At 42.3% G+C, this 24,489-nt stretch overlaps 1 protein-coding gene across 8 annotated transcripts in view; it reads left to right on the forward strand.

Annotated features, from left to right (window-relative positions):
• The window catches only part of MYO9A (myosin IXA), a 171,241-nt gene that overhangs the window by 108,550 nt on the left and 38,202 nt on the right, over nt 1-24,489 (forward strand). For all 8 annotated transcript variants that reach the window (XM_053988384.1, XM_053988388.1, XM_053988386.1 and 5 more), the window contains 5 exons: nt 2,815-2,949; nt 15,355-15,476; nt 16,470-16,611; nt 17,315-17,510; nt 21,831-21,950. In XM_053988384.1, coding sequence (XP_053844359.1) covers nt 2,815-2,949; nt 15,355-15,476; nt 16,470-16,611; nt 17,315-17,510; nt 21,831-21,950 — 715 coding nt within the window. The remainder of the gene's footprint in view (nt 1-2,814; nt 2,950-15,354; nt 15,477-16,469; nt 16,612-17,314; nt 17,511-21,830; nt 21,951-24,489) is intronic.

Raw genomic sequence — 24,489 nt, forward strand, 5'->3', positions numbered from 1 at the left:
TATGAGCATTTTATCTTCCAAGTCTTGTTTGTATATGGTGGAATAGAGACTTTTATGTAGGGGAATTTTTTTGAACTCTTGTCTCTTGTAGGGATGAGCTTGAACAGCAGTGGGGTGTTTGGGGTCGGGATTTGCAAGGGTGATGTGAAGGGAGATAAGAAAAGTCACTTTGTCCTGTTTCCATCATCAATTTTTCCATGGATAATATAGATATGATATGATACATTAATCATACAGAGAGTTTAAGAAGAATTCCTTCTGAGCTGTATTTTTAAAAGGATGAGGCAGATTTCTGCCTGGTGAGCAGAAGGGTTCCTACATCCATTGGGACAAGCAGGAGAAGATGCTGGACCTCGGGAGGCAGTGAGTGAGAGTGAATCCCTCTGCCAGGCTCAGTCCTTGGTCCAGTGATTCCCTATTTCCATCTTCTGGTCAAAGAGCTGTTTCTCATGGGTATTTTGTCAAGTGATGCAAACTTCTGGGAAAGTGGCCAAGGGCCTTCATCCTTGTCATGGCATCAGGGAGGTAGAGACTGTCTGACCCTGGAATAGGGAGAAAAGCCCGGACAAAAGATGAAGTAGTCAATGAGCTCTTGGAAAATGGTTTAAAGACTTAATTTTGTGCTTAAATGCTCTTTTTGTTGTGTTTTCGCTTGTCCCAGTGGCCAGAGTCCAGGTCAGACAAAGCTCCAACTCACAGCTGAGTGGCCACTCTGCCCACGGCAGCCATGCCTGCTCCAGCCGTAGGTGGTTCCCTGGTCAGGAGTCAGGCACAGAAGGAATATTTTCCTCCCACATTATGTGATGTGCTGAAAATGGACAAAAGGCAGCGTGGAGAGGCCTGTGGACAGTCTGGTTTATATTTCTGGCAGTGAAATTAAGCTGATCTTAGCAACGAAGTCTTAGAAAATCCAAAGTTCAGGTAGCACCAATAGAACTAAATCCAGGGCACCTGGCAGCTCTCAGGTTCTTTGAGGTGGAGGGGAGGGGTTGTTTCTCCTCGCTGTTTGAGGTTTAGCTCATTTGACCAGTGCTAATGCTTTTACCTCTCTTATTAATCATTTATTTATTTATAATGGGTGAACGGAGTATTTGCGTGAGGTGGCTTTGGTTGGATCCTGGAGCACAGTGCTGGTGGAGCACTCCCCAAAGAGTGTCCTTCAGACTCTTCACTCCTTTTCTGATGACAGCAGCTTTTCTGGGTGGGCACAGTATGAGTTTTGTTTTTAACATTTATTATGAATTAGGGGTTTAACACAACAGTCATGTACAGGCATGGAATCTGCAGCAGTAACATTATCTTGAGCTTGTTTTTCATCCCAGCTCCCTCTGTAGATGAGGTTTATTTGCTGACACATCCCCATGTCCCTCTTGCGGGTTTCCCAAATTCGTCTGACAGGCAGAAGGCTCAAGTTTTATGAAAATCAATACCTACACAAAGAAGAAGGTTACACATTTCTACTCCCATCAAGGGTAGGAAGCACAGTCTGAGCCAGGAGGTGATGGGTTGCACTCACCTGTAGGCCAACATATGCCTGGCCAGAGGTCCACTGCCTCTCCTTGCTTGGCTGGTGTGGGGAGGGGAGGGGACCAGAAGGATGAAAAGCAAGCTGGGAATTCACTGCAGCATTGATCTCACTTTGCCAATGTAGGAAACCTTGATGCACCCACATCTTGATGAGCATCTCAAGAGGTAATTGTAGATTAGAGACCAAACTGGCATTGGCTCTTCAATGTAGGGAAAAGCCTGGGGTGAGATATGGCTGAGGTTCACGAAAATCATCTAAGTGATGGGGAAGAAAAGGCTATTTAGAACTGTAGCTCACCAGATCCTGCAATTTATATTATGGGTTATGGATTTAATAAAAGAAAAACTTCCCTATTGTGAACTTCTGGAAGTTCCTTACAGAGAATGTAGGGCTCATAGTGCCAATGGGTTCCAAAAAAAAAAAAAAAATAGGGGATGGGTCCCTCTTTACAGCTCTCTTGCCCATGAACTGAAGGAGCACAGAGGTGTCCCTCCATATCCCTCATCTCAAACTGGCAGGAGCTGGTGGAAAAAGGTGCCCGAATGCAGAAGAGCCGTGTGGACACAGCCAGGTGTCACAGGGGAAGATCATGTGGGCAGGGCTGGGCCAGCAGTTAGGGTCAAGTGTTAGTCAGGGCTTTGGACTCCCTTTTTCAGCAGCAGTTATTTTTGTGTTAATTCCCCCCTTTCAGTGAGGCAGGAGTGACTCGATGCTCCCAGACATCAGTCCATTGTCTGATCCATCTGACGAACAAGGTGGATGCTTTATTTGTGATACTATTTCAGTTTTCACCCGGAGAACTAAAGATTATTTCCATAGGAAGCCCTGATGCATAAGAGTTTCTTTTTGAGGTTTGCAGCTGGAGTGGGTTTGCTTGGACAATGCACTCACCTTGGAGGTGTGTTTCTGTGGGTTGTTTTCATAGTGCAAGCCTTTGTTTCCCAAGCCTATCCCCATTTTTCCCCTCTGAAGATCAGTACTCTTAAATCCAATAAAATAACTTGGAACAGGCTTCAGGTTTCTTCAAAGATGGCCATTTGTTTTTAAATAAGAAAAAAAAAAACACCTCTCAAAGGGCTTTTCTCTTAGAACAAGCCCTTTTGTCCATGTATCTAAAGTTATGTGTTGTCTCTCTGTATTCCAGATGGCACAATATCAACAATTCCAGTAAAATTCCTACTATTAAGTATATTTAATTCTGTCTGTGTGCTTTCGATTATGTACTGTGTACAAATAATCCACTTTATGTGATTTTATTCTAATCCTCACTCTTACTTTTCTTGCAGACTTTATCCATTGGGGTGCTTGATATTTTTGGGTTTGAAGATTATGAAAACAATAGTTTTGAACAATTCTGCATTAACTTTGCCAATGAGCGCTTGCAGCACTACTTTAACCAGCACATCTTTAAACTGGAACAGGTAAGTCCAGAAATACTTACTCTCTGATGCCAGTGAATATTGACATGACTTTGTGGCCCTGATAAAGTTCTGAAATTATCCCTTTAATTCTGTTTTGTTAAGGAGTGTACACTGAATTATTCCAATTTAACTTCTAATTGACCGTATGACAAACTTCCACCTGTAAAATAAAATCCAGCCAGACATTTTCTGGTTTAAAATAAATATTTTGGCTTCCAAAAACATAATGAAAACCTTAACCACTACTCTGTTGTCTCCTTGTTATTGCTCAGAGGGCTTATCAGGGAAGGAGCAATTCCTTCCTTGCCTTTGCCTGGACATGCTGACGTGCCATTTGATATCACATAAAAGTTTTTATTTTTGTATCTAGTGAAAAAGCCACTCCAATCTTCCAGTGTTTTTTTGCTTTCTAGTGTTGATTTGTGGGGACGGAGGAGAAATGTCGCTCTCATGTGTTCTCCAAAGTCAGACTTGAGAGCATTATGACCTTCAATAGCCCTGGCAGATTAGGAAAGGCTGAACTTTAAGCTTTGCTTTATGTTCGTTAAGACAGGGTGTTGCTTTCCAGCCTCAAATTAATGCACTTAAGAGAGATAACAAAAACAGAGGCTGCAATCCAGCAGGTAACACACACAAGATGTTTTGGATGGGAGGACTCTTCTCCATTTGTTATTCAACAACAAGCAGGACAAGAAAACTGGAAGTTTCTCTCATCAGCCATGTGTTGTTTCATGGATGGACAACTATTACTGTACAACACAAGAAATCCATTAGAGACCTTCAAAATGCCTTTTTTGTTTGGGTTTGTTTTTTTTTGGTTTTCTTTTTTTTGTTTTGGTTTTTTTTTGGTTGGTTTGTTTTTGTTTTTGGTTTTTTGGTTTTTTGGGTTTTTTTGGGGTTTTTTTTGTTTGTTTTTTTGTTTGTGTGTTTGTTTTTGTTTTTGTGTTTTTTTTTTTTTTTTTTTTTTTTTTTTTTTTTTTGTTGGTTTGGTTTGGTTTGGTTTGGTTTGGTTTTTTTTTTTTTTACATGCCAGTCTGCATATCCTCTCTCCAGGTGAAATCCTTCTTAGGGGAGGCCAAGGGAAACCCTCCTTATCATCATTACAGAATTAACCCCACCCTTCCCAGAAGTCCTGATGGGTTTGTTTTGGGCTTTTCCAGTGTTCTCAGAAATTGGAAAATTCAGAAGAAAAAGTTGCCTTGAATATGAGGATGTTCAAAAAACAAGTGATGTATCCCTGAGTGGGTCACTTAGGGAGTGTTTGTTCATGAGTTTGATGGTTTCTGTTTAATCTCTTTGGTTTTGATTAATAAGGTAGAGCAGAGCTGCTCAAAGCCATTTAATTTCAGTTTTTTAAGTGACCTTTGTATGCAGATGTACCCTACTCAATAGATGCTCTAAGAATGGGATAACCTGTCTATTTCTAGGGACAGGTTTCTTTTGCCATTGCCCACCATAGAAATGCAAATCTTGATACTATCACAAAGCCAAACCAGCTGAATTTTTTTATAAACATTGCCAAACACTTCCTAGAAGAGACTCAAGGAGGGAGGACCCTTCCTGAAACCTGGAGACACATGATTCCTCCATAAGGTGGGGCTTCAGCAGCCTCCTCCAAAATGCCATCATCCATGAGGGAATTCTTGTTATTGGGCTGGGATTTCTTAGCAGGTCAGTGCTCCCCCCCAAGCCTGGGGGATACACAGAGGTCCTGAGTGCAGCCATCCCTAATTCTTCTTGGAACAGCTTCAGAGCTAATTAGCTTTCTCCTGGAAATCTGTCAGGCGTGTGAGGTCACTGGAGTCAGTGTTTGCTGTATGGATATGAGGAGCAGTTGTGGAGCCATCAAACTGCAAAGGGCCCTTTCCAATTCTTAATGCCTGAGCACGTCATCCTCCTGGAGCACTGCGAGCTCTGCTGCTAGAAAATTCAGACATCTTGGCATAGATTGAGTCTATAAATACAAGTAAGCTGTGCAGCTGCACGAGCACTGATCCTTGGGTGAATGAATTAGATGGTTTAACTGTTTACTTACCCTGGAATTCCAGCTGCATATGGAAGAGTGGATTAGATGGAAAGAAAACTCAAGGAGTCATATTCAGATCTTGGGTCTTCAGAATGTTCTTCGTTCCTCTCTGGCCCGAAGGTTTTTTAATGATGGTGACAAATCTACAAATGAAGACCAGGGAGTTAATACTGTGTTTCTAGGGAGCAAAATAGTTCTGTTAGTTCAAAATGTGAATCTATCTGAGGTATTTGTATCTTCATAAGGGTTTCTTTCATGTCTTGGTGATAGGGACTTGAAATGGATAGATCCTTCTCTGAATCTTCAGCTCTCCAAAGCTTGCAGGAGGCTGTAGAGAGATTGCTGAGATACCTGAACACTTCTGCCAAAAAAATAAGTGGCAAAATTAAATAGTCACTAAGGATTTTTCTTGAAATCCTAATAGAATTTGTCTGCCAGAACTACATTTAGCCATGATGGAATTGTTGCCATGACATGCTGTTGATGTTATGGAAACTAAAATACCCACCATAGTCCTCTAGGAGAACCATGGGATTATTTTAACCTTTATTCCCTTCTTTTCCCCGTGGTGAAATCTAATACAATGTGTCTGGTGAATCTTTTTTTAAACCTTCTGTCTGAAGATGGCACTGTTTCCAGTGGTTTGCAAACAACCACCGAGGCATCCTTGATCTTCAGCCTGGTGTCTCCCAAAAATACAGCAGCTCATTCGTTTGGGTTTTTTTAGGGCATTGCACTAAATAATTGCTGTGGATGAAGATTTAGTTTGGAGGTCCCCAGTACAATACCACCTATCTGAGTTTCCTGCAAATTTCAAGGTCTTTGGCAGTTTAAGGGCCAGGAGTACAAGTTTTTATTTCTTTGTGTCCCATTCCCCAAACTTTGTCATCTTCATCCTCACCAATCTTCCCCCATCCCTGCTGAGGGTCATCTGGTTCTTTCCACCTCACTCACTTTCCCTGTTTCAGCTGATGCTTTGCAAAGTTTGAGGACTCATCCTGTGGCTTTTTATCCCCCAGGTCTAGCTATTAAAGTTCTTTTCTACCTCTTTTTCCAGCTTTTGCTTACCCACCAAACCTCAGTTTCAAGGGCATTGTTTTATTGTTTAAACAAAATACAAAAATAGCCAAGGTTGAGGCTGAAAAAATTACAGAATTTGGAGTACAATCAACTGGCAGGAGCTCAGGTGTTCAGTGAAGTCTTATTTTCTGGTGGAGTCCTTGGTGAGCCTGGTGTCCCAGTCAGCAAATCTCAGCCTGCTCAGACTGAAAAACTAAATTTCATCAGGATAATGCATCCTATGGAATGTTTCCTCAGCCATCCAAAACTCTGTGAATATTTAGGGAGGTCCATAGGGTTTACTAGTCCTGTGCAATAGGTGGAGAAATCCAATAGTCTGGACTAAGTCATGGTGGTGTTTGGTTGAAGGTGTGATTTGATGGTCTTGGCAGTCTGGTCACTACCTCCAACCACCTCTGAATTTCACTTCATGATTGTGAGGAGCAGAACATGGAACTGCCCCCCCACCCCGGAACATGACATTCTAAGATGAGTTTAGATATCTTAATAAAATATTAACATTTAGAAATTAATGTGGGAGTGAATTAATTTTAAAAAGCATCAATCTAAAATATTTAAATTTAAAATACATTATGAAAAAGGGTCTCTCTCCTACTGCTTGGAACACTCTTCCTTTCCTTCCAGCTAGGGTTTTTTCTGTATCTCATCACTAGTTAGGCGTTAACGCCTCTTTATTGCCTCTGAAGACAAAAGCCAACCAGCAGAAGTCAACTATTGAGTCCTGGGAGGCTTGGTTCAAATTTCTATTTTCCTTGGAGATGGGAGAGCAGCTGCCCTTTGAGAAATGTTGGCCAGCTGCAGGCCACATGACCCGTGGAGAAAGAACAAGCTGCACAAGTTATTGATTTATTATTTGGCAGAATGCCATCAAATGCAACTCATGTTTGAGGGAAGAGGATGATGCTTAGAGCACATAAATTATACTAATAAAAATCAGGATGCTGAGAGCTGTTTAAATGGTATCTGCAGGGCAGGAGGATTTCAAAGCACATTAGTGAAATGAAGGACAACTCTGATCAAGCTGTGCCAGGGTGGGTTCGGGTTGGACATCAGGAGGAATTTCTTCATGGAGAGGGTGGTCAGGCACTGGAACTGCCCAGGAGGTGGTGGAACCCCCATCCCTGGAGGTGTACAAGGCACGCCTGGATATGTCACTCAGTGCTCTGGGCTGATGATGAAGTGGGGATCAGGCACAAGTTGAACTCGGTGGTCTGGGAGGTCTTTTCCAAGCTCAGTGATTTTGGGATCCATGTCAGTCCCCCAGAGCTTTGTCTTGTGTCCTTACAGCATCCTTGAGTCCATGGATGTTGTGTGACTGGGGCTGAGGGGCTTCATTTGCCACCCACTTGTGTCTGGGTTTCTCCAAATGATGAGCAGTAAATATATAAATATAATACGTAATGTGTGACATGTAATAGGATATATCCTAATCTCTTATTTATATATCCTCTGATACCATAGAGTAAATTGAGCTGGAAGGGACCTAAAAGATCATCCAGTTACAACTCTCCTCATATGGAATTTCCTAACCTTTAATTCCCAGTGCAGAGAAGTGCTGCATCTGGCAGGCCGATCCCTCATCCCATGCTCCTTGCTGTAACTCTCCAATTCACAGGTGCTTGTTCCCAGTGCCCTTATCCCTCTCCCAAGTAACCATGATCCCTTGAGCTTTTTTCCTCTTCTCTGAGCTGGTTCCTTCCTTTTTCCAGGTAGATGATGTTTTCTGCTGATTGTGGTTCCTGCTCAGATGTATTGGCTAAATAAATGCATAGACTGTGCCAGAGATGAAAATTTTTATTTAGTAATGGTATAAGAAGGGTTTAGAGTGCCAGGACAAGGGGCAATGGCTTCCCACTGCCAGAGGGCAGGGTCATATGGGACATTGGGAAGAAATCCTTCTCTGTGAGGGTGGTGAGGCCTTAGCAGAGGTTGCCCAGAGCAGCTGTGGCTGCCCCATCCCTGGAAGTGTTCAAGGCCAGGTCAGACAGGGCTTGGAGCAACCTGGGCTAGTGGAAGGTGTCCACATGATCTTGGAAACAGAAGATCTTTAAAGTCTCTTCCAGGCAAAACATTCTATGTTTCTGTTGGTGGATTTTCATAGGACAGAGTTGTGCAATGTGACCTCCCCTCTTAAGCAAGATGATGAGCAAGAAATCTTTAAAAGCCTCTCAAATGCTTCAACAAACCTAAAAATGGTCTTATTGTGGCAGGACTGGAATCGGGAGTGTATTCATTGACACAAGTGTGGAGTGGGACAGGAAGAGGGAGGAGAGAGTTCAGCCTCAAAGACCAGTCTGGTCCTCACCATGACCACTGTGGAGGTTCCTTCACATCTCCTAACTCTGATCCATCTTTCAAGGTGCTGACAGATGCAGATACAAATATTTCTTTTCCTCTTTTATTTTGATCACAAGAAATTAAAGGAATTGGTCCCCCAGCAGATCACACAGCAATGTTAATCTCATGCTTCTCCTGGCTGTGTAAGGGCAGCTTGGGAAGGAGATGCTTCTGCAGAGGGAGCCATGGGATCATGGCAATGCATGTGCTGCCAGCTGAACCATGCAAACCCAATTCTGCCCATTTTGAGAGCAAAATATAATTTATGATTGAAACCCTGTTACTGCTGAAGTTCAGGGAGCTGATTTGATCTCAGAGATGGATGGTTTGGAGCTGGCACATGATTTTCTGGGCTGAACCTGCTGGTTTAAAACACTTTCATGATGGAGAGTCCAAACTCCAATAAATTCAAATCTGCCTACATACAGCAGGGGGGAGGTTATCAGTGGGTGAAGCATCAGCCTCAGAATAAAACCAAATTCACGTGGCATTTGATGAGGAGCTGCTGAAATAGTCACCTGGAAGGAGACCATCTCAAGGAGGACCTTGGCTTCAAGGGAAGTCACATCAGCTCCCCTGCACTGCCTCATGTTATCATGGACAGAGGGGGCTTTAAAAACCTGTTTATAGATCATGTACCCATAGAGAATGTGGTTAAGTATTTATAGTTGTTGGGTCTGTGAGCACATGGTTAAAAAATATGTGTTATATATTTATATTTATGTCTGTGCCTATAAATTCCTTTTCTACTGTAATTGAGAACAAACGTAAAAATCCTCATTCCTAAATGAAACCATCAGCCTCAGCATCTTTTCCTGGAGGGATGTCGGGAACTTGAGGCATCCACCCTGTCTGCAGCACAAGGACCAGACATTGGTCTCAATCATTTAGGAACTTTCCACATCCCATGGATTTATCGTATCAAACTCATTTTAATCATCACTTTAAGCTGGGATGATTCTACTGGGCCTAGCTCACAGTGTCTGTTTGCTGAACAAGCAATTAATCCTCCATGGGATGGGCTCATGTCTGAATGGAGGCATCCTTAGGGCAGAGATTCTCCCACACCTTGTTGCCATTTCCAGCTGTGGACAAATTTTCCCAAGCTCCTCAGGATGGATTTTGGGATGAAAATGTGTCCATACATAGCCAGCAAAGAGCCTTTTTGAAGTTTAGCTCCTTTGATTTTTCATATAACAACAACCCTTTTTAACATGCGATACAAAAATATTTTGGGATTATTTTAAACTGGGGAGTTGAGCTAGGAATGGAGAGATGTGGAAGGGGCGTTAATTCCTAGTTTCTCACTTTGCAAAGAAGCCTGAAGCTGAAGCAGATGGTGTTCAAGGCAAGAAGGGAGGAATTTCACACCCTTCTGTTTAGTCGGGAATTTTTATGCCAAATATATACATTTAGACATCCAAAAGTAGCTGCCTGTTGATTGTATGGCTCTGGATTACACGAGTTTTTATGACAGGAGCGCGATGGGAAATGTTCCCACGTGGAGTTACACTGGGAAAAGGGATTTTTCAGTTGATTTCTCACTTTAATCTGGGAATTTTCATTGTGTAAACAAGGTTTTCCTGTGCCTCAGTAGGGAAAGGCTGGAGTAGATAAACTCCTAGATCTGGTCTAGCTCTGCCTGAGAGGAGGTGAATGAGTTGGTGGAGATTTCTGCTGCTCTTGGGGATCGTGACTCTTATTTTTGAGGCTCTTCCTCAATTCTCCCTGTGACTAATGGCAATATCCCTGTGGGATAAGACATCTGCCTCCAGGGCACTGAAACACTGAGGGATTTTCAGGGCTTTTGGCTTGCAGGATGTGTGGATAGATGCCCAAAGCCCTCCAGACCTCTTTAAATCATGGGAAAATTTGTATCTTTGATATCCCATGATAGGAGAACAAATTTCACGTATCATGGTAAAACCTTTATATTTAGGTGGGACTTCTTACCACCTTTTGGTTTGAATTTCCTAAACCCTGAGTTTTGTGTTTTACACAGATGAGGAATTTATTATGGTTTTAATTTATTTTTATCATGTCTCCTGTTTCATTTAATCTCTGCATTTCTTCTTTGAAATTTTTCAAGCCCCTGGTCCCTCCCTCCCCATCTCTGAACTTTGCCACGTCATTTTGGGGAGCAGCAGCACCCTGGGACCATGTTACTCCAAAGAGAGTTTAGATATTTTATTTAGATATCATATTTATCACAGATATCATGTCTGTATAAGTGTGAGTTTAAAAATCACGTTTAACTTTTTTTCCCCTAACTGTGCTTTTTAGCTTTTGGATTTATTTACTGATGACTGTGGCTGGATACAGAGTAATTGATGATCATATGCAGAGGTGTAAAGACATTTTCCAGCATCCCCCAAGATTTTGTTGGGCTTGTGGGTGTTATCTCCCACTCAGGATAAAGAAATCTTTAATTCCACCCTGGATTAGAGTGTTTTGGTTTGGTTTAGCACAGAAATAAAGTCCTGATAACAGAACTGGTCTAATGCTCCTGTAGAGATAACAGGACTTGGTTCTCAACAACTCCAACTATAAAATTACAGGATATTTCTGTTCCTGGCAGGAGGGTTTCCTTGCAGCCCAGTTGGGAAGGTTTTCCTGATGCTCAGCATGTGTGTTTTAATTTTAAATTCATTATTCTGTGCCACGGGCAGTGTTCATGCTCTGGGTCAGTGTAGGCAGGCAGAGTTTCCCTTTAACAGTGCCCCCTTTCCTATAGTTCCAGTAATTTTACTACTTAAAAATATTGGATAAATTAAAAATGTTGGATGTTCTGTCCCATTCTGGTTGTTTGGTACCCCAAATTTTACCTGCTGCTTTGCCTCAGCTAACACTGTGTGAGAGTAAAGATTTACTCTTATATTCCATGTGCATTTCAAAGTCTGCATGCCCGTTTTATGTCTTTTTTTAATATATTTGAACATCAGAAACTGTGTTTTACTCAGATCCCTTCAGTGATCCCATGCTGACATACTGCCAATGTCTCTCTCCATGCTTAGGGCAGCAAAGCTGATTCTCAATTCCGACTTGGGAAGCAGGAATCTCCTCGTGGAGTCCATAGAGGTCACTTGGAGGACAATCTGTAGCATCTCACCCAATAATAAATAAAATATGGAGCTGCTGGACTCTAAAAAAAACCCCTAATGTCTTTTTTTCAGTTCTTTGCTCCATTTCTTTTGCCAAGTCTGGGAGCTCAGTGCTCTTGTCTCCAGTGAACTTGCATTGCTCCACTTTCCAGCAGACCAGGTTTCAGGTATCCAGGGATGGGAGGAATAAATCCTCACATTTTTATTGCAAATAAGGATGCCAGAAAAGGGGCTCTGTGGACTTCACTGCACTAGAAACTTTTGCAGATAGTGGTAATGTCAACAATTTGGTTCTTAATGTAAAGATGATCTTCCAGGAATAGGACGTTTGAATGTGCCCCTAAACATAACTTAGTTTTAAATCAAGGTATAAATTTAAGCTGATTTTTAATCAATCTCCAACTTGAGATGTTTCTGTTCGAATGAAAGTGTTTCATGTTGTTTTGTCTTGTTAAATGAAAGCATCGTGTTTGAATGGAATTCCCTAATAATCCAGTGCTCCAGGACCCTGCATCCATCAAAGGATGGCAGAGGCTTTGTTGTCATACTCAGAGATGAAGGAATATTTTGGAGGTAGCTTTTGAGGATATCCCCTGAATTCTGCAGGAAGATGGTCATTACAATATGAATATAGGAATCACATGGAATATTAACAATTGCAATTTAATTAAGTTTAATAGACAGCAGTGATTTTATCCTATAGCTTCTGTCTTTCTATGAACAATCTGTAGAGTGTTCTGCAGACCAGCAAATACCCCAGAAATTACAGCAGGCCATCCCAAAACCATATCTCTTGTATCTCTTGAGCTCAGATCCTGAAGGCAACCAAACGAAGAACTGGAAAAATGCTAGGGAAAAAGGAATGAGGGGAATTTATTTCCATCTAAGCTTTGGGGCAGTTGCTCTGGAATAGTTCCTGCTGCCTGTCTTGAAATGAGAGTAAATCTCTGAATTGTTGTGGAAAAGGTTGTTTGTTGAGGACTTGAATCCTTCTCATTTGGCCAGAACAGGAACTGGGGATGGAAGGGAGGGAGGAACCCCAGAGCCTGGGAGTGAGGGTTTCTGACCCAGCCCAGAGAAAAAAGTAGCAGAGGAGGGAGAATTAGTCAAAATCCTGCAGCTGAAGGAAACGAGGCCAGGAGGGACCTGATGACTGACCATCAGGTCTGTGGAACAGCTGAAAATGAGCCCAGAGAAGTAGAGACCTTGAACTCTGGTATTTTTTTGGTCATTTACTAGACTATTTAAAAAAAACTCCATATCTGGCATTGCTGATCAGTAGTGCTTTTGCACTGATCTCAGCAGCAGTTTAAGTTTTTAGTGTGGCCAGAGGAGTTTCACAGCACATTTGCTGTGCAGCTGCTGAATGTCCCATGTGGAATTATGAATATCTGGAGGTCTTCTAGAGCAGAGCGATGGTTTCTCAGCTTAGATGTGTGGAGATGTAAAACTCTACATGATTTATGGGGTTTTTCGGGGGGGCAAAAAATGTAAAGCCCCCCAACAAGTACTTCAACAAAGAGTCATTATAATAGATATATAAGTCTGGTAACACCCGCCTGTCACCACTGAAAAATGCTGCTCTTGGCTCATCACACCAAGGTTTTATTGCTCTCTGCATGCTCCTGACCAGTCTTGAGCTGGCAAAGCTGGGCCTAATGGACCCTGCACTCCATTAAGGGCTGTTGGAAGCAGGCAGTTGATGGATGATGCTGACTCCCATTGACTCTCAGGGAAATCCCTCAGGAGCAGCCGTGCCTGCTCCAAAATACGCAGCCTGCGATTGCTGGATAGAAGCTTTTTCCTGGCTTGCAAAATGCCACGAGGTTTAATCAAATCTGTGATTTTTGATTGCCTGTAATTCAGCAGGGCCCTGAGAATGTTGTTGTGAGATTCTGCTGTGTCCTGGTTGCTCGGCAAGAACTGAAAGTAAAAGATTAAAAAAGAAAAGGAGAAAACAAAATTCATGATGCGGAGTCATTCCTTATTTTCAGGATTTTTTCCCCAATGGGATGTTGTATATTTTGAATCCCAAAGGCTTTAGGGATATTAAAAACTCCTTCTAAGGCAGCACACATCTGTATTTGTCTGTACTGTTGTTGTAAGATTATACAATGTCTCCAATACTGAATTCCTTCTAGGGGTTGTTTTAGCAAAAATTTCCTTGTGAAATGTCTCAAAGCTCTTCCGACTCTTTATTTCTAAGAATATCTCTGCAGTTCATGTTAATTTTGGATGAGATTGTACATACTTTTTTAAAGTTGTTTGCTCATATTAAAAAATAAAGGCAGAGGCATCAATAATAATGAATCTTATTATTATTAGAAAGATGCATCCTATTAGGATTTTGAAACCTGCTTCTTTTTTACCTTCAATTCTGCCATCAAAATGTCCTGTGATATAGAAGTAAAAAGGCAGCTGGATCAGGAGGACTTTGTCCAACACGTGGAGTAAGGTGCATGGTTCAATATCTCTGTTTAGACAGCGAGTCACAAGTCTTCAAAAATATGATAAAAATTATGATTTTAAAACTCTGCTTTCATTTAGATGCCCTAAAATATTCTGCGTAAGACTTCTTGAAGTAATCCAGTTGCAAGTATATCTCAGAGGAGATAACCTTTATAGGAGAGCAAGGGTTGGAACTATTTTGGTGGAAAATGAATAGCTTTTTTTGCCTCAGCTTGAATTTGGAGGCAGATCTTCACGTTTACGGTAGAGGGTGGTGGTTCTGCTGGCCACCATACAAAGCAGTGGCTTTGTATAACTGAAGGTCTCTTCATTAGCACATACAGCACTGGTCATTAATAGTGGCAGATATGGAAGAGCAGAGCCTAGGGAGGCAGGAAAGGGAGGTTTACTGCTTTTTCTGTGTAATTAATATGTTGTACCACAATTTCCTTCCAGCAACTGGATACTAAATATTAATTGGTGCAAACTGTGTGACACTTTGATGGGTGGGAAGTTCCACACGCCCCAGCTACACGCGCTGGGAACCCCAAAACCCCCCAGATCCCAAAGCATGAGAAGCAGGAGAATCTGTCCTTCTGCCCCACGCAGGTGAGACCCCACCTGCAGAGCTGCCTCAACCCTGGGATCCAACACCAGAATGATATAGAGCTGCTGGAGAGAGTCCAGAGGAGGCCATGGAGATGCTCCGAGGGCTGGAGTCCCTCTGCTCTGGAGCCAGCCTGGGAGAGCTGGGGGTGTTCACTTGGATAAGAGAAGGCTCCAGGGAGACCTTAGAGTCCCTGCCAGCGCCTGAAGGGGCTCCAGAAGAGCTGGAGAGAGACTGAGGACAAGGGATGGTGTGACAGGACACGAGGGAATGGCTTCCCACTGCCAGAAGGCAGGGTTAGATGTGGCTGCCCCATCCCTGGAAGTGTTCAAGGCCAGGTTGGATGAGGCTTGGAGCAACCTGGGCTCGTGGAAGTTGTTGCTGCCCATGGCAGGGGGTGGAAAGAGAAGAGCTTTAAGGTCTCTTCCAGCCCAAACTGTGCTGTGAATCCAGGAAAAGGAAAGGGGGAGTCTGCACATGTTGGACATCCTTGGCAGGCTTCGACTCTCACACAGCCACCCTGTGTCCAAACAAACATCTGGTGCATCTGAAATTGGGAAATGCTCTGTTAGTTTGCTTTGTTTCAGGGCGTTCCAGAGGTTCTTTATCTTTTTTTTTTCTTTTTTTCTTTTTTTTTTTTTTTTTTAATCACAGAAAGCATCTCTGGAATATTTACAGGAGAGATGTCTGTTTTGGTAAACAGTGTATCAGTTTCCACAAAACCTTTGACTTTCTCTTTTATTTTTTGCTTGCACCAAATCATCATTATGTCATCTGTGGGGTTTTTTTTTTTTTTTTTTTTTTAGGAGGAATATAGAGCAGAAGGAATTAGCTGGCACAACATTGACTACATAGACAACTCCAGCTGCATCAACCTGATCAGCAAGAAGCCAACAGGGCTGCTCCATCTGCTGGATGAGGAAAGCAAGTGAGTAGGAAAATGCTGGCTTTGGAAGTGAGATTTTTTTTCAGTTAAAATATCTTATCCTTCAGTTTTCTGAAAAAAAAAAAAAAAAAAACAATTTCCCAGAAAGGTGTTAATAGATCACTGGGCTGATTGATGTTTCTAGTGTTGTTTTTGAGGTGGCAACACACAGAGTGGACAATCAGCCAGCTAAGCAAAAAGCCTTAAAAAATAATAATTAAAATTACTTTCAAGAATTTCTTCCATTCAAGGAAAGGGAAAAAGTTTCCTTTACTTCTTTCTTCATTTCTTTCCCTGTCTCTTAAGGTGTGACAATGTGAAGGTGCTGAACCCAAGTGCGTGAGTCAAAGCAGGATGTGTAGGTGCTGTTATTGAGATATAAGGTGGATTTATCAATTTACTGGTAAAAATTGAACCAGAGTGAAGTGAGGGCACTTGTCCATAGGGGCTGCATTTCCACAGGGTTTCATGGGCATCAGGGACTTAGCTCAGATTTGCATCCTTGGTTGCATCCATCTGTCTCGGGAGAAGTTCTTGGGGGAACGTGTGGCTTCTGGGGCTGCCTTGGTGTGGAAACTTTGGAGCAGTTCAGTTCTCCCATCACATACTCGTGCCAGTTCCCTCCATGTGAAAGGCACGGAAAGGCCAGGTGGTTTTGCTGAGGTCACCTCAGATCCATGTGGCCAGGGGCACGAGGTCTTCTCCCACCATTTGCCTTGCAACTTTCTCCCCCACTTCTTGTCTCATTGACAAGAGACCAGCAGTGACACTCTCTCAGTGATATTGTACTGGGAGAAAACAACTTAAATTGGGTAAAGGTGTGAAATACATCCCCATGCTGCAGATTTCCATGAAGTTTGACGATGGAGGGTTGGCTTTCTCTACTCACAAGTGGAAGTTCAGAATGTCTCTGTTTTCCCTTTCATGGACATGAAAGAAGTGGAAAAGTTTTCCTGTTAGGTTTGCAGCTTCTTCCTTTCAATTCTCTCCACTCAGTTTTCCTCAAGCCACAAACCAGACACTGCTGGACAAATTCAAGCGCCAACATGAAGGGAACTCCTACATTGAATTCCCAGCAGTGATGGAGCCAGCTTTCATCATCAAACACTACGCAGGCAAAGTGAAGTACGGAGTCAAGGTCTGTCACACAGCTGTTCCCCAGCAGTTGCTTTCATCTAAATCTGGGATTGGGAAGGAAAGCCCCAGAGGCTTCACAAAGATGTTTTGGAGAGGACTTGGCCCAAGAAGATGGGAGGGTCAGGAGAGAAGTGTTTGGGGAAATGAAAAGGTAGTAGGGACAGGGTCTTCCTGTTCTCCTTCACATGGGCATTTTAGGAAGACTTTAGGGAAGCGCAGTGAGTTCAGTGCTACACCCCAACAACGAGTTGAAATTGGGTGTCTGGTAGCCTTTCTGGACTTGGTTTGTGTAGAAAACCCAGTGTTTTCCTCATCATTAGCCACTTTTATTACAGGTTATGTGTGCTTAGGTCTCCACATCCCACTGCTACAGATACTTTCCAGAATCCCATGTGAATGATTCCAAAGTTGACCCCATTTCTATTCATACCAGTTATTAGCAGAAGGAATTCCAGTGACCAGATAAGCCATTCCTCCTGTGTGAGAAATAGCCTCGGCATTTGCAGCTGCAAATCTCTCATCATGTTTGAGATGCAATAAATGCACATTATAAGCATCAGAGATGATGATCATAAAGAGGTATCAAATATGGGAGCAGGAGAGAAAAAAGAAACAGGATTCAATAACTGTGCTGGTCCAGAGTACCTAAAGTATCATGTGGATATTGTTTATTTTCCTCTTTCCTCCTCCTTCTCCTTCCCTAGGATTTCCGGGAGAAGAACACGGATCACATGCGCCCAGACATCGTGGCTCTCCTGCGGAGCAGCAAGAACGCCTTTATCTGTGGGATGATCGGGATTGATCCCGTGGCTGTTTTCCGCTGGGCCGTCCTGAGGGCATTTTTCAGGGCCATGGTTGCATTTAGGGAGGCTGGAAAACGATACGTGGAGAAGAAAACTGGTACGTGTGTCCATCACCTGGTCTTGGAGCCTGTTTTTCAGCAGCAATTTGGGTCTAATGTGTTATTACCCTGTTTTAAGTAGCCTGACTTATAAGGAGTTTTGAATATATTAGAAAATTTGCTGAATTAACAGGTAGATTTTTTTCAGAAGTCACATTTAAAGGTACATTTGGATTTCAATGTATCATAAGGAAATATTTTCATTTTACTGCTGCTTTAATTTTTTATTTTTGTAGGATGCATGGATAGAAAAACACAAGTTATTCAAACAGAGGCATACAAATTATCCAGCAAAGAAGACAAATTATTTTTGTAATAATTCTTGAACTGTTAGTTACATCTGGAAACATAAAAAGTCAATAAATCTTTCTATGATTTTCCAAGCTGTTCACCCTTTCAGCTGCAGGAGAGCATGTCTCTTGTCTAGCAAAATTCATGGCTTTGCAGTCATCCAGAACCACAGATCACAGGGGCATTAAATTAAAGGAAAGTGATGGTGCATCATCATGCTGTGGCAGGCAAGACCTGGCTGTGCTTTTAGACCATTTCTCAGCATAAAGCAATTTTGCAAAGACGGGTACAAGCTATTGCTGTTCATTTCTGGGCACAAGAGGGCTTGAAATCCGTGATGGAATTAGAGCCTCAGCAGGGAAAATGTCAGCTGGGTTAAAATTAAAGGCAGAGTCGCACCATGAGTTACTTTGTAATCAGTGAGGTTTGCATGGTGGAGAGTGAGGGAGCCTGGGACAAGGATCATAGAGAGGTTCAAGCCGAAAGAATCTTTTTCTTGGGAGCAAATCCCAAGAAGAACAGGAGGCAAAAAATCAGCTTTCAGGTCTTGAGGTTCTTCCTCTGACACCTCCCAGATGCGGCGTAAGAGAAGAGCTGACTCTCATGAGCCTGGGTCTGTCTGGCACATCTAGGCAGTGTTTTTGGACAGAGTAACCAAAGAGAGAGATGGCAAAGATGTTTGGCTTTGGGAGAAAGGCCACTCCAAAGGAATGGCTTCCAAAATCCATCTTTGCATTTTCATCTTGCATAAACCCCAGATTGAACCCAAATGAGGTAATCCAGAAGATAAGAAAAAATCATTCAGTCTCAGGAAGTAAGAGCTGATTTCAAGCCCTGCTTCGCTTTCTGTGTCTCTGGCAACTGGTCCTGCACACTGCTGTGCTTGTCTCCTCACTCCCGCTTTTCAGTCCAGAGTTTGTAGCAGTAACTTGCTTAAATCTCTCTTCCTGTATATATCTGTATCAATATATAGATATGATTATAGATATATATGTATAACTGGATGAGACCAGGAGGTCTTGAGACAATTCTGAGACTCAATTCTTGTATTGCCTTCTCTTTCCATACCACAGTTAACTAATACCTGATGACGGCTGAATTTCTAAACCTTTTCATGATGCTGCTCCATTATCTGTCCATGTCCTTTAGCCTGTATTCAAATGGCATTGTGCTTTGTACCCTCTGGGTTTTGAGTCAAAGGAAAAACAAACCCCTCAGAAAGCCAGATAAGGTTTGTCTTAAACTTACCAACAAGCCTCAGATCATTTATAGCCTGAACTTTTATGTGCAACAAATTGGGAAAAACTCTCCATTATACAGGCAACACTACTGGGAGGTGATTACCTAAATCTAAATTCCATGCTGAAGTACACCTTATCTGTGGGAAAAACTTAACCTATAAGCTTTGACAGAGCTGGGATCACTGTCCTTGCCCTCTTTGGAGAGCTGCCCACCATGTCCAAGCATGACCATCCAGGCTGGACAGGCCTTGGAGCAACCTGTAGTGGAAGGTGTCCCTGCCTGTGGCAGGGGGGTAGGACTGGATGGTTTTTAAGGTCCTTTCCAACTCAAAACCGTTCTGGGATTCTGACTTTGCCCAGGTCACACTTAGCAAGGTGAGATCAGTAGCAGGGTTTAATTGTGTGTTTGCTGGTGTGACCTTACACCCATCCCCTGTTCCATCGTCCTCCTCCAAAATCCTGTCACCAAAGCAGTTTGCTGTGGAAGAGGTAGACATGGGCAGAAGGCTGAGCCAGTGTCAGGACAGTGCGACGGGCTGGTGTAATATGATACATCCACTGCCAGGTGCTGGAATTCCCTTCCCTTCTCCAAAATAATGCAGAAAAGCCCCAAATTGATGCTTTGCCTTTATGGCAGAAAACATTTGTGAGTTATCAAAGTATCACTCAAATTCTCCCATCTTGATAGATAGAAGCAGAGAACCAAAGGCAGCACGTGTTCGAGGTTTATTTTGTTTTTTATCAAAATTTGATGGCTTTAATTAGCCTGATTAGAGCATCTGCATGCCAAGAGAGTGGAGCTGCTAACAAAATGATGTAAGAAAAGTAAGAAAGAGTAAGAAAAGCCTCTCTCACACAGTCATCCACATGCACACACTTAGTATGTGATTTGCACAGATATTATTATTTGTACAGATGTTTTTTCAAGACGAGCTGCCCATTTTTGGTGTCTGAAGTCCTTTCCCCATCTGTCAGGCACATAAAGTGAGGGAGCAGGGAAATATCCAAAACTTGCTTCTTTTAATTAAAGGTTCTTCGCATTCTTTGTCTGAACCCCAACTGGATCTCTCATGCTTTTATGCTTGCAATACCCAACAGGGTTTTTCAAAAAAAATCCCTGGCTTACATCTAAGCAACTCTGCGAAATTTTGCTTTCCTTCCTTTCCCACATCATCCTTTTGGTTGTCCTCCTCCATGCCAAGCAGATGTTTCTGGAAGGATAATCAGCATTTTTTTCTTGCTGGCTTTGGGGACTCTTCTTTTTTTGTGCTCCTGATACTCTCCTAGTGCAGCTTTTGGTAGTTGTGTGATTGTCCTTGTTAACTTGAAGATGAAGAGCAGCAAAGTGTTGTCACTGTGAATTTTCTTTGGTACCTTTGTGTTTCTGTTGTGTGATGCTTCTTAGGGTGCTGCCAACGCTGCTCGAATGAAAGATGCCAGGATCGGGCGAGCTGCACTTAAGCTGAAGGGTGGAACTCTTCAATAATTTGATTTTTAATTATTTTTATTACTAAGTTTATCAATGAGGATTTAAATGGTCCAATAGAACTGCATGTTAGAACTGGATTTGTTTGTGAACTTGGATTAAAGGAACACTGTCAAGCTTTTTAGGAAATAAAATTGGCTGATTGACTTTTTTTGCTGTCATCAATACACATTGATTATGTGAAACCCTCTAATTAGTGGCAAAAACTTAATGGTGCTATTCATACAAACTAGGCTGCAGAGCCTTGGTTTTGCTGGACCTAAATCCTTGCTCTGATGAAGGTTTTGTGGTGTTGAGGTTGTGCCTGTCCTTGATGGGCTCAGCAATTGGATTTGGCCAACAAGGGTTGCTCCTTGAGTAATTCCTGCTTAAAAATAATCCCACTGGCTTCTGCAGATATATTCCTAAAGCTGATCACAAAAAAAACCCACTGTCCTCAAAATAATCAATAAAAAAGGCTGTACTTGCCAAATAAAGGTGACAGCAATCAAAAGCTTGGTGTTTGAGGTCTCACTGGTGTTAAGGTGAGGAGGGCACCCCTTGACAGTGTTCCTGTGGAAAATTCAGATCAATCCTGTCCGATGGTTTTACGTGTTGATATGAAATGCTCCCATAGATGCTGGCACAAAGTGACTCCACGGTGACCTCCCCACGCCTCGCTGGGAGTGTGGCACATCCTGGACTTAGCCAACAATGACAGAGAGACACTGTGTGTTTGGCACATTGTCACTTCTCCTCCACCCTGTGCTCACAGCTGGGCCATCAGAAGTCCTCTTGGCTACACATTGATGGTTTCTTCCAACTCAAACCTATCCTGCCAAACTCCAGACTCTGTGTTCTCTGCCCTCAGGGAATATTGAAATGGTGCTTAATGCAAACAATTTACGTTTTTCCTTTTAGTTGCCAAAATCTGAGCAAAACTGGGATGCATGATGCGAATTCCAGGTGGTTCTGTCATGGAGCATCTGGACAGGGATTTGCAAGCAACACTGGGCAGAGGCACAGAAAGGATTTTTAAAATAAGTTAATAAAAGTAAAGATTTATCTAATAATCCTCTTTTTGCCCAAATAATCTTGGAGTGATTATTAAGTGTTTATGCTCTGTCTAATGAGGATTATAATTAGGACTGGGACATGGTCCAGCCCATTGCTTCTATGCCACAGTTAAATTGTGTCAAGTACAAAAACCTGTGACCCTCGAGCTCCTTTGGGCTTGTTCCTTCCCCTCTCCTGACTTCTGCTTATAAAATCTTTCTCTTCTCTCCATTTTTTTTTTGTTTGTTTTTATTTTGCTTCCCAAGGGCATGATGATGCAGTGCCATGTGCGGTTTTGAAAAGTGTGGATAGTTTTAGCTTTCTCCACCACCCAGTTCATCAGAGGAGCTTAGAGATCCTGCAGAGGTGCAAGGAGGAGAAGTACAGTAAGGCTCCACCACCTGCCCTCCCCTCTGATACCACACTCACACGTCCAGAAATGGAAACCAGGTGCATTCCATGTAGAAAGGATGAAAAAACAGCACCTGAGGAGCCCTCCATGATCAAACCAGCTGCTTCAGAGCAGTTTTGAACCTACTGGGAAATGATTAGGCAGAGTTGGAAGAGTCAAATTAAAAGCAAACCCATATCTCTTGAGAGCTTGCAAAAATCATTTTGTTGGCAATTTTCCCGTTTACTCACTGACATTAATAAAGAATATTCCTGATACAAAGCTGGTGCAGCTGGAATTCAACTTAATTTGGATTTCATTGGACTTCAGAAATATCTTTAGCTTGTGAAACTATTGTCTCCCAGGGCTTTTACTTAAAACAGAGGCATTGTCAATGTTATTTTATGGAATGATGCACTTGGTCTCCATTTCTTCGTCTTCACTTCTCTGTCATGTAATAAACTCATCCTGCATGACAACATGGACACTCTTGCCTGCACTACTCTATTTTATTTTTATATTTAAATAGATATTTGGTGCTCTCATGTTTAGACATATTATTTTCCTACCATTATTCTCTTCATTCATGTTGCGTGTTGAAGTTGACAGAAATAGAGCTGCTCTGCATGGGCAAAGCCTCAGCCCAACTTGCTTAAACTTCATGAAATTTAGGTGTAAGTGGAAACCATCTTTTTTTCTGTAGAGCTGAGCACAGTAAGTACAGTAGGTGCATGTTAAATCTTCATAAATATGGTTTTCCTGTTAGAAACCTTCTGTCAGATATCTGTGCTTCCTGCAGCATGTGGGGTTGGGGGAGCAGTGGTGGTTTAGGTCTTAATTTTAGGCTTTCATTCTTAATTTAACTACATTATTTTCCCCTACAAGTTCCCAACACTGCTATAGGAAAATATGAATGCGTGATACTAAATTTTACTTGACTTTAGATTTTATTAAGAGATGTTGTGCCTAGTGACCTTACTGATACTACTAAGAAACCATTGGAAAGGAAGATAGTTATCAGCAGGGTAATTTTACTTGCAATTAATGAACCAATTTAATTTTAAAGTTGAATCAGCAATATGGGAGATTTTGGGGGGTTTAGTCTGCAGTTCCTTAGGTGGGAAAAAGGAAATTCATACAACTCAAGAGATACTTAGAGCTTTAATTTAGTGGGAAGCAGGAAGTTGAGCTCATTGTTGAGTTCAACACTTCAAAACCTCACTAATATAGACAAGTCCACACAATTTGGGATCTCTTAGGTTAAATCCAACTAGTGGGTCCAAGAAGAACATTGCCAGTTTGTGAATTGGCATCTGACCAGGCAAACAAGTAATTCTTGTTCTGCATTCAGAGATCCTTCCCATCTTCCCACATGGTGTACTCCTGCTTCCCCAAGCTCCCAGGGTTGGCAAGCTGAAGTGGGTTTGGAGCATGTGGAACGTTCAGGTTCAGAATCCATCAGGTTTTGGGCCCCACAGGCGAGCTTGGCCCGGGGGACTCAGCTTTTCCCACAAGTTTTACATCCACATCACCTTGAGACAGGAACCAAGGTCAGCTCCTTGTCTTGAACTGTGCAGTTAGTTCTGAACAAAGAGAGAAAACAAATTGTTTTTATGAGTTTATTGCGATTCCCTGTAGGTCCCCTGGTATTCAGCTTCTGGAGCCAACTGGTCACCCTTCCCTTGCCATCAGCTGCTTCCCTAGTTACCACCAGTTCCTCCAGAGCAAGGCACTGGGTTTAAACGCCTCTGATTCAAGACTGGAGGTCTGCTGGTTGACATTCATCCATAGGGACTAGACAGGGCTTATCCAAAACTCTTCTCAACAATGGCAAAGACCTGTTAGGTAAATCAGTCTGTCTTTCCGAAACGTTCCTGCTGAAGGAAAGGGAATATGCTTCAAAAATCAGGATCATTTTCTGCCTGAAGTGTAAACCAAATCAGGCTGTGTCTGAGCCTGACAGAAGGGTAGGAAGACAAATTTTGCTCCAAAAAGAAGGATAGGCATTAAAAAAATCTTGGTAATACCAGTGAAATCCCATTTTTCATGGACTCCTTTAGATAAGAAAAGCCTTCTGGGCCTTACCAGGGGAGTACCCAGGCATATTAAAATATATTAATTTAATCTATATTAAAAGTAGATCCAGCTAGACATTAGGTGCTTTCTTAGGCTAAAACTAATTATACAAAGTATTAATGCAACATTTTAAGCAGATTCCTGGTTATTCCAATTTTTCCCTGTTTACAGTTGAGTTTCTGTGCTCTAGATCAGGACTTTGGACACAGAAATGCCAGTCTTGAAAGAGGTACAAGAACACTCCTAGGACAAGAAATGTACCCCAAAAATAGGTTAAATGGCAAAAAGAGGGATTGAAAAGAGTTTTGAGCTTGGGTATTGTTAAGCACTCAGATGCATTACCTGCCTTTCTTTCCAAAAGCCTCCAGTGCTGGAGATACCAAACTTTCTCAGCAGGAGCGATTTGGTTGGCCCTGCCTTGCAGCACAGGCAGGGTTCCAAAGATAGACAAAGGGACA

The sequence above is a fragment of the Vidua macroura genome, chromosome 12 (genome assembly GCF_024509145.1).
Source record: "Vidua macroura isolate BioBank_ID:100142 chromosome 12, ASM2450914v1, whole genome shotgun sequence".
Classification (NCBI taxonomy): Eukaryota; Metazoa; Chordata; class Aves; order Passeriformes; family Viduidae; genus Vidua; species Vidua macroura.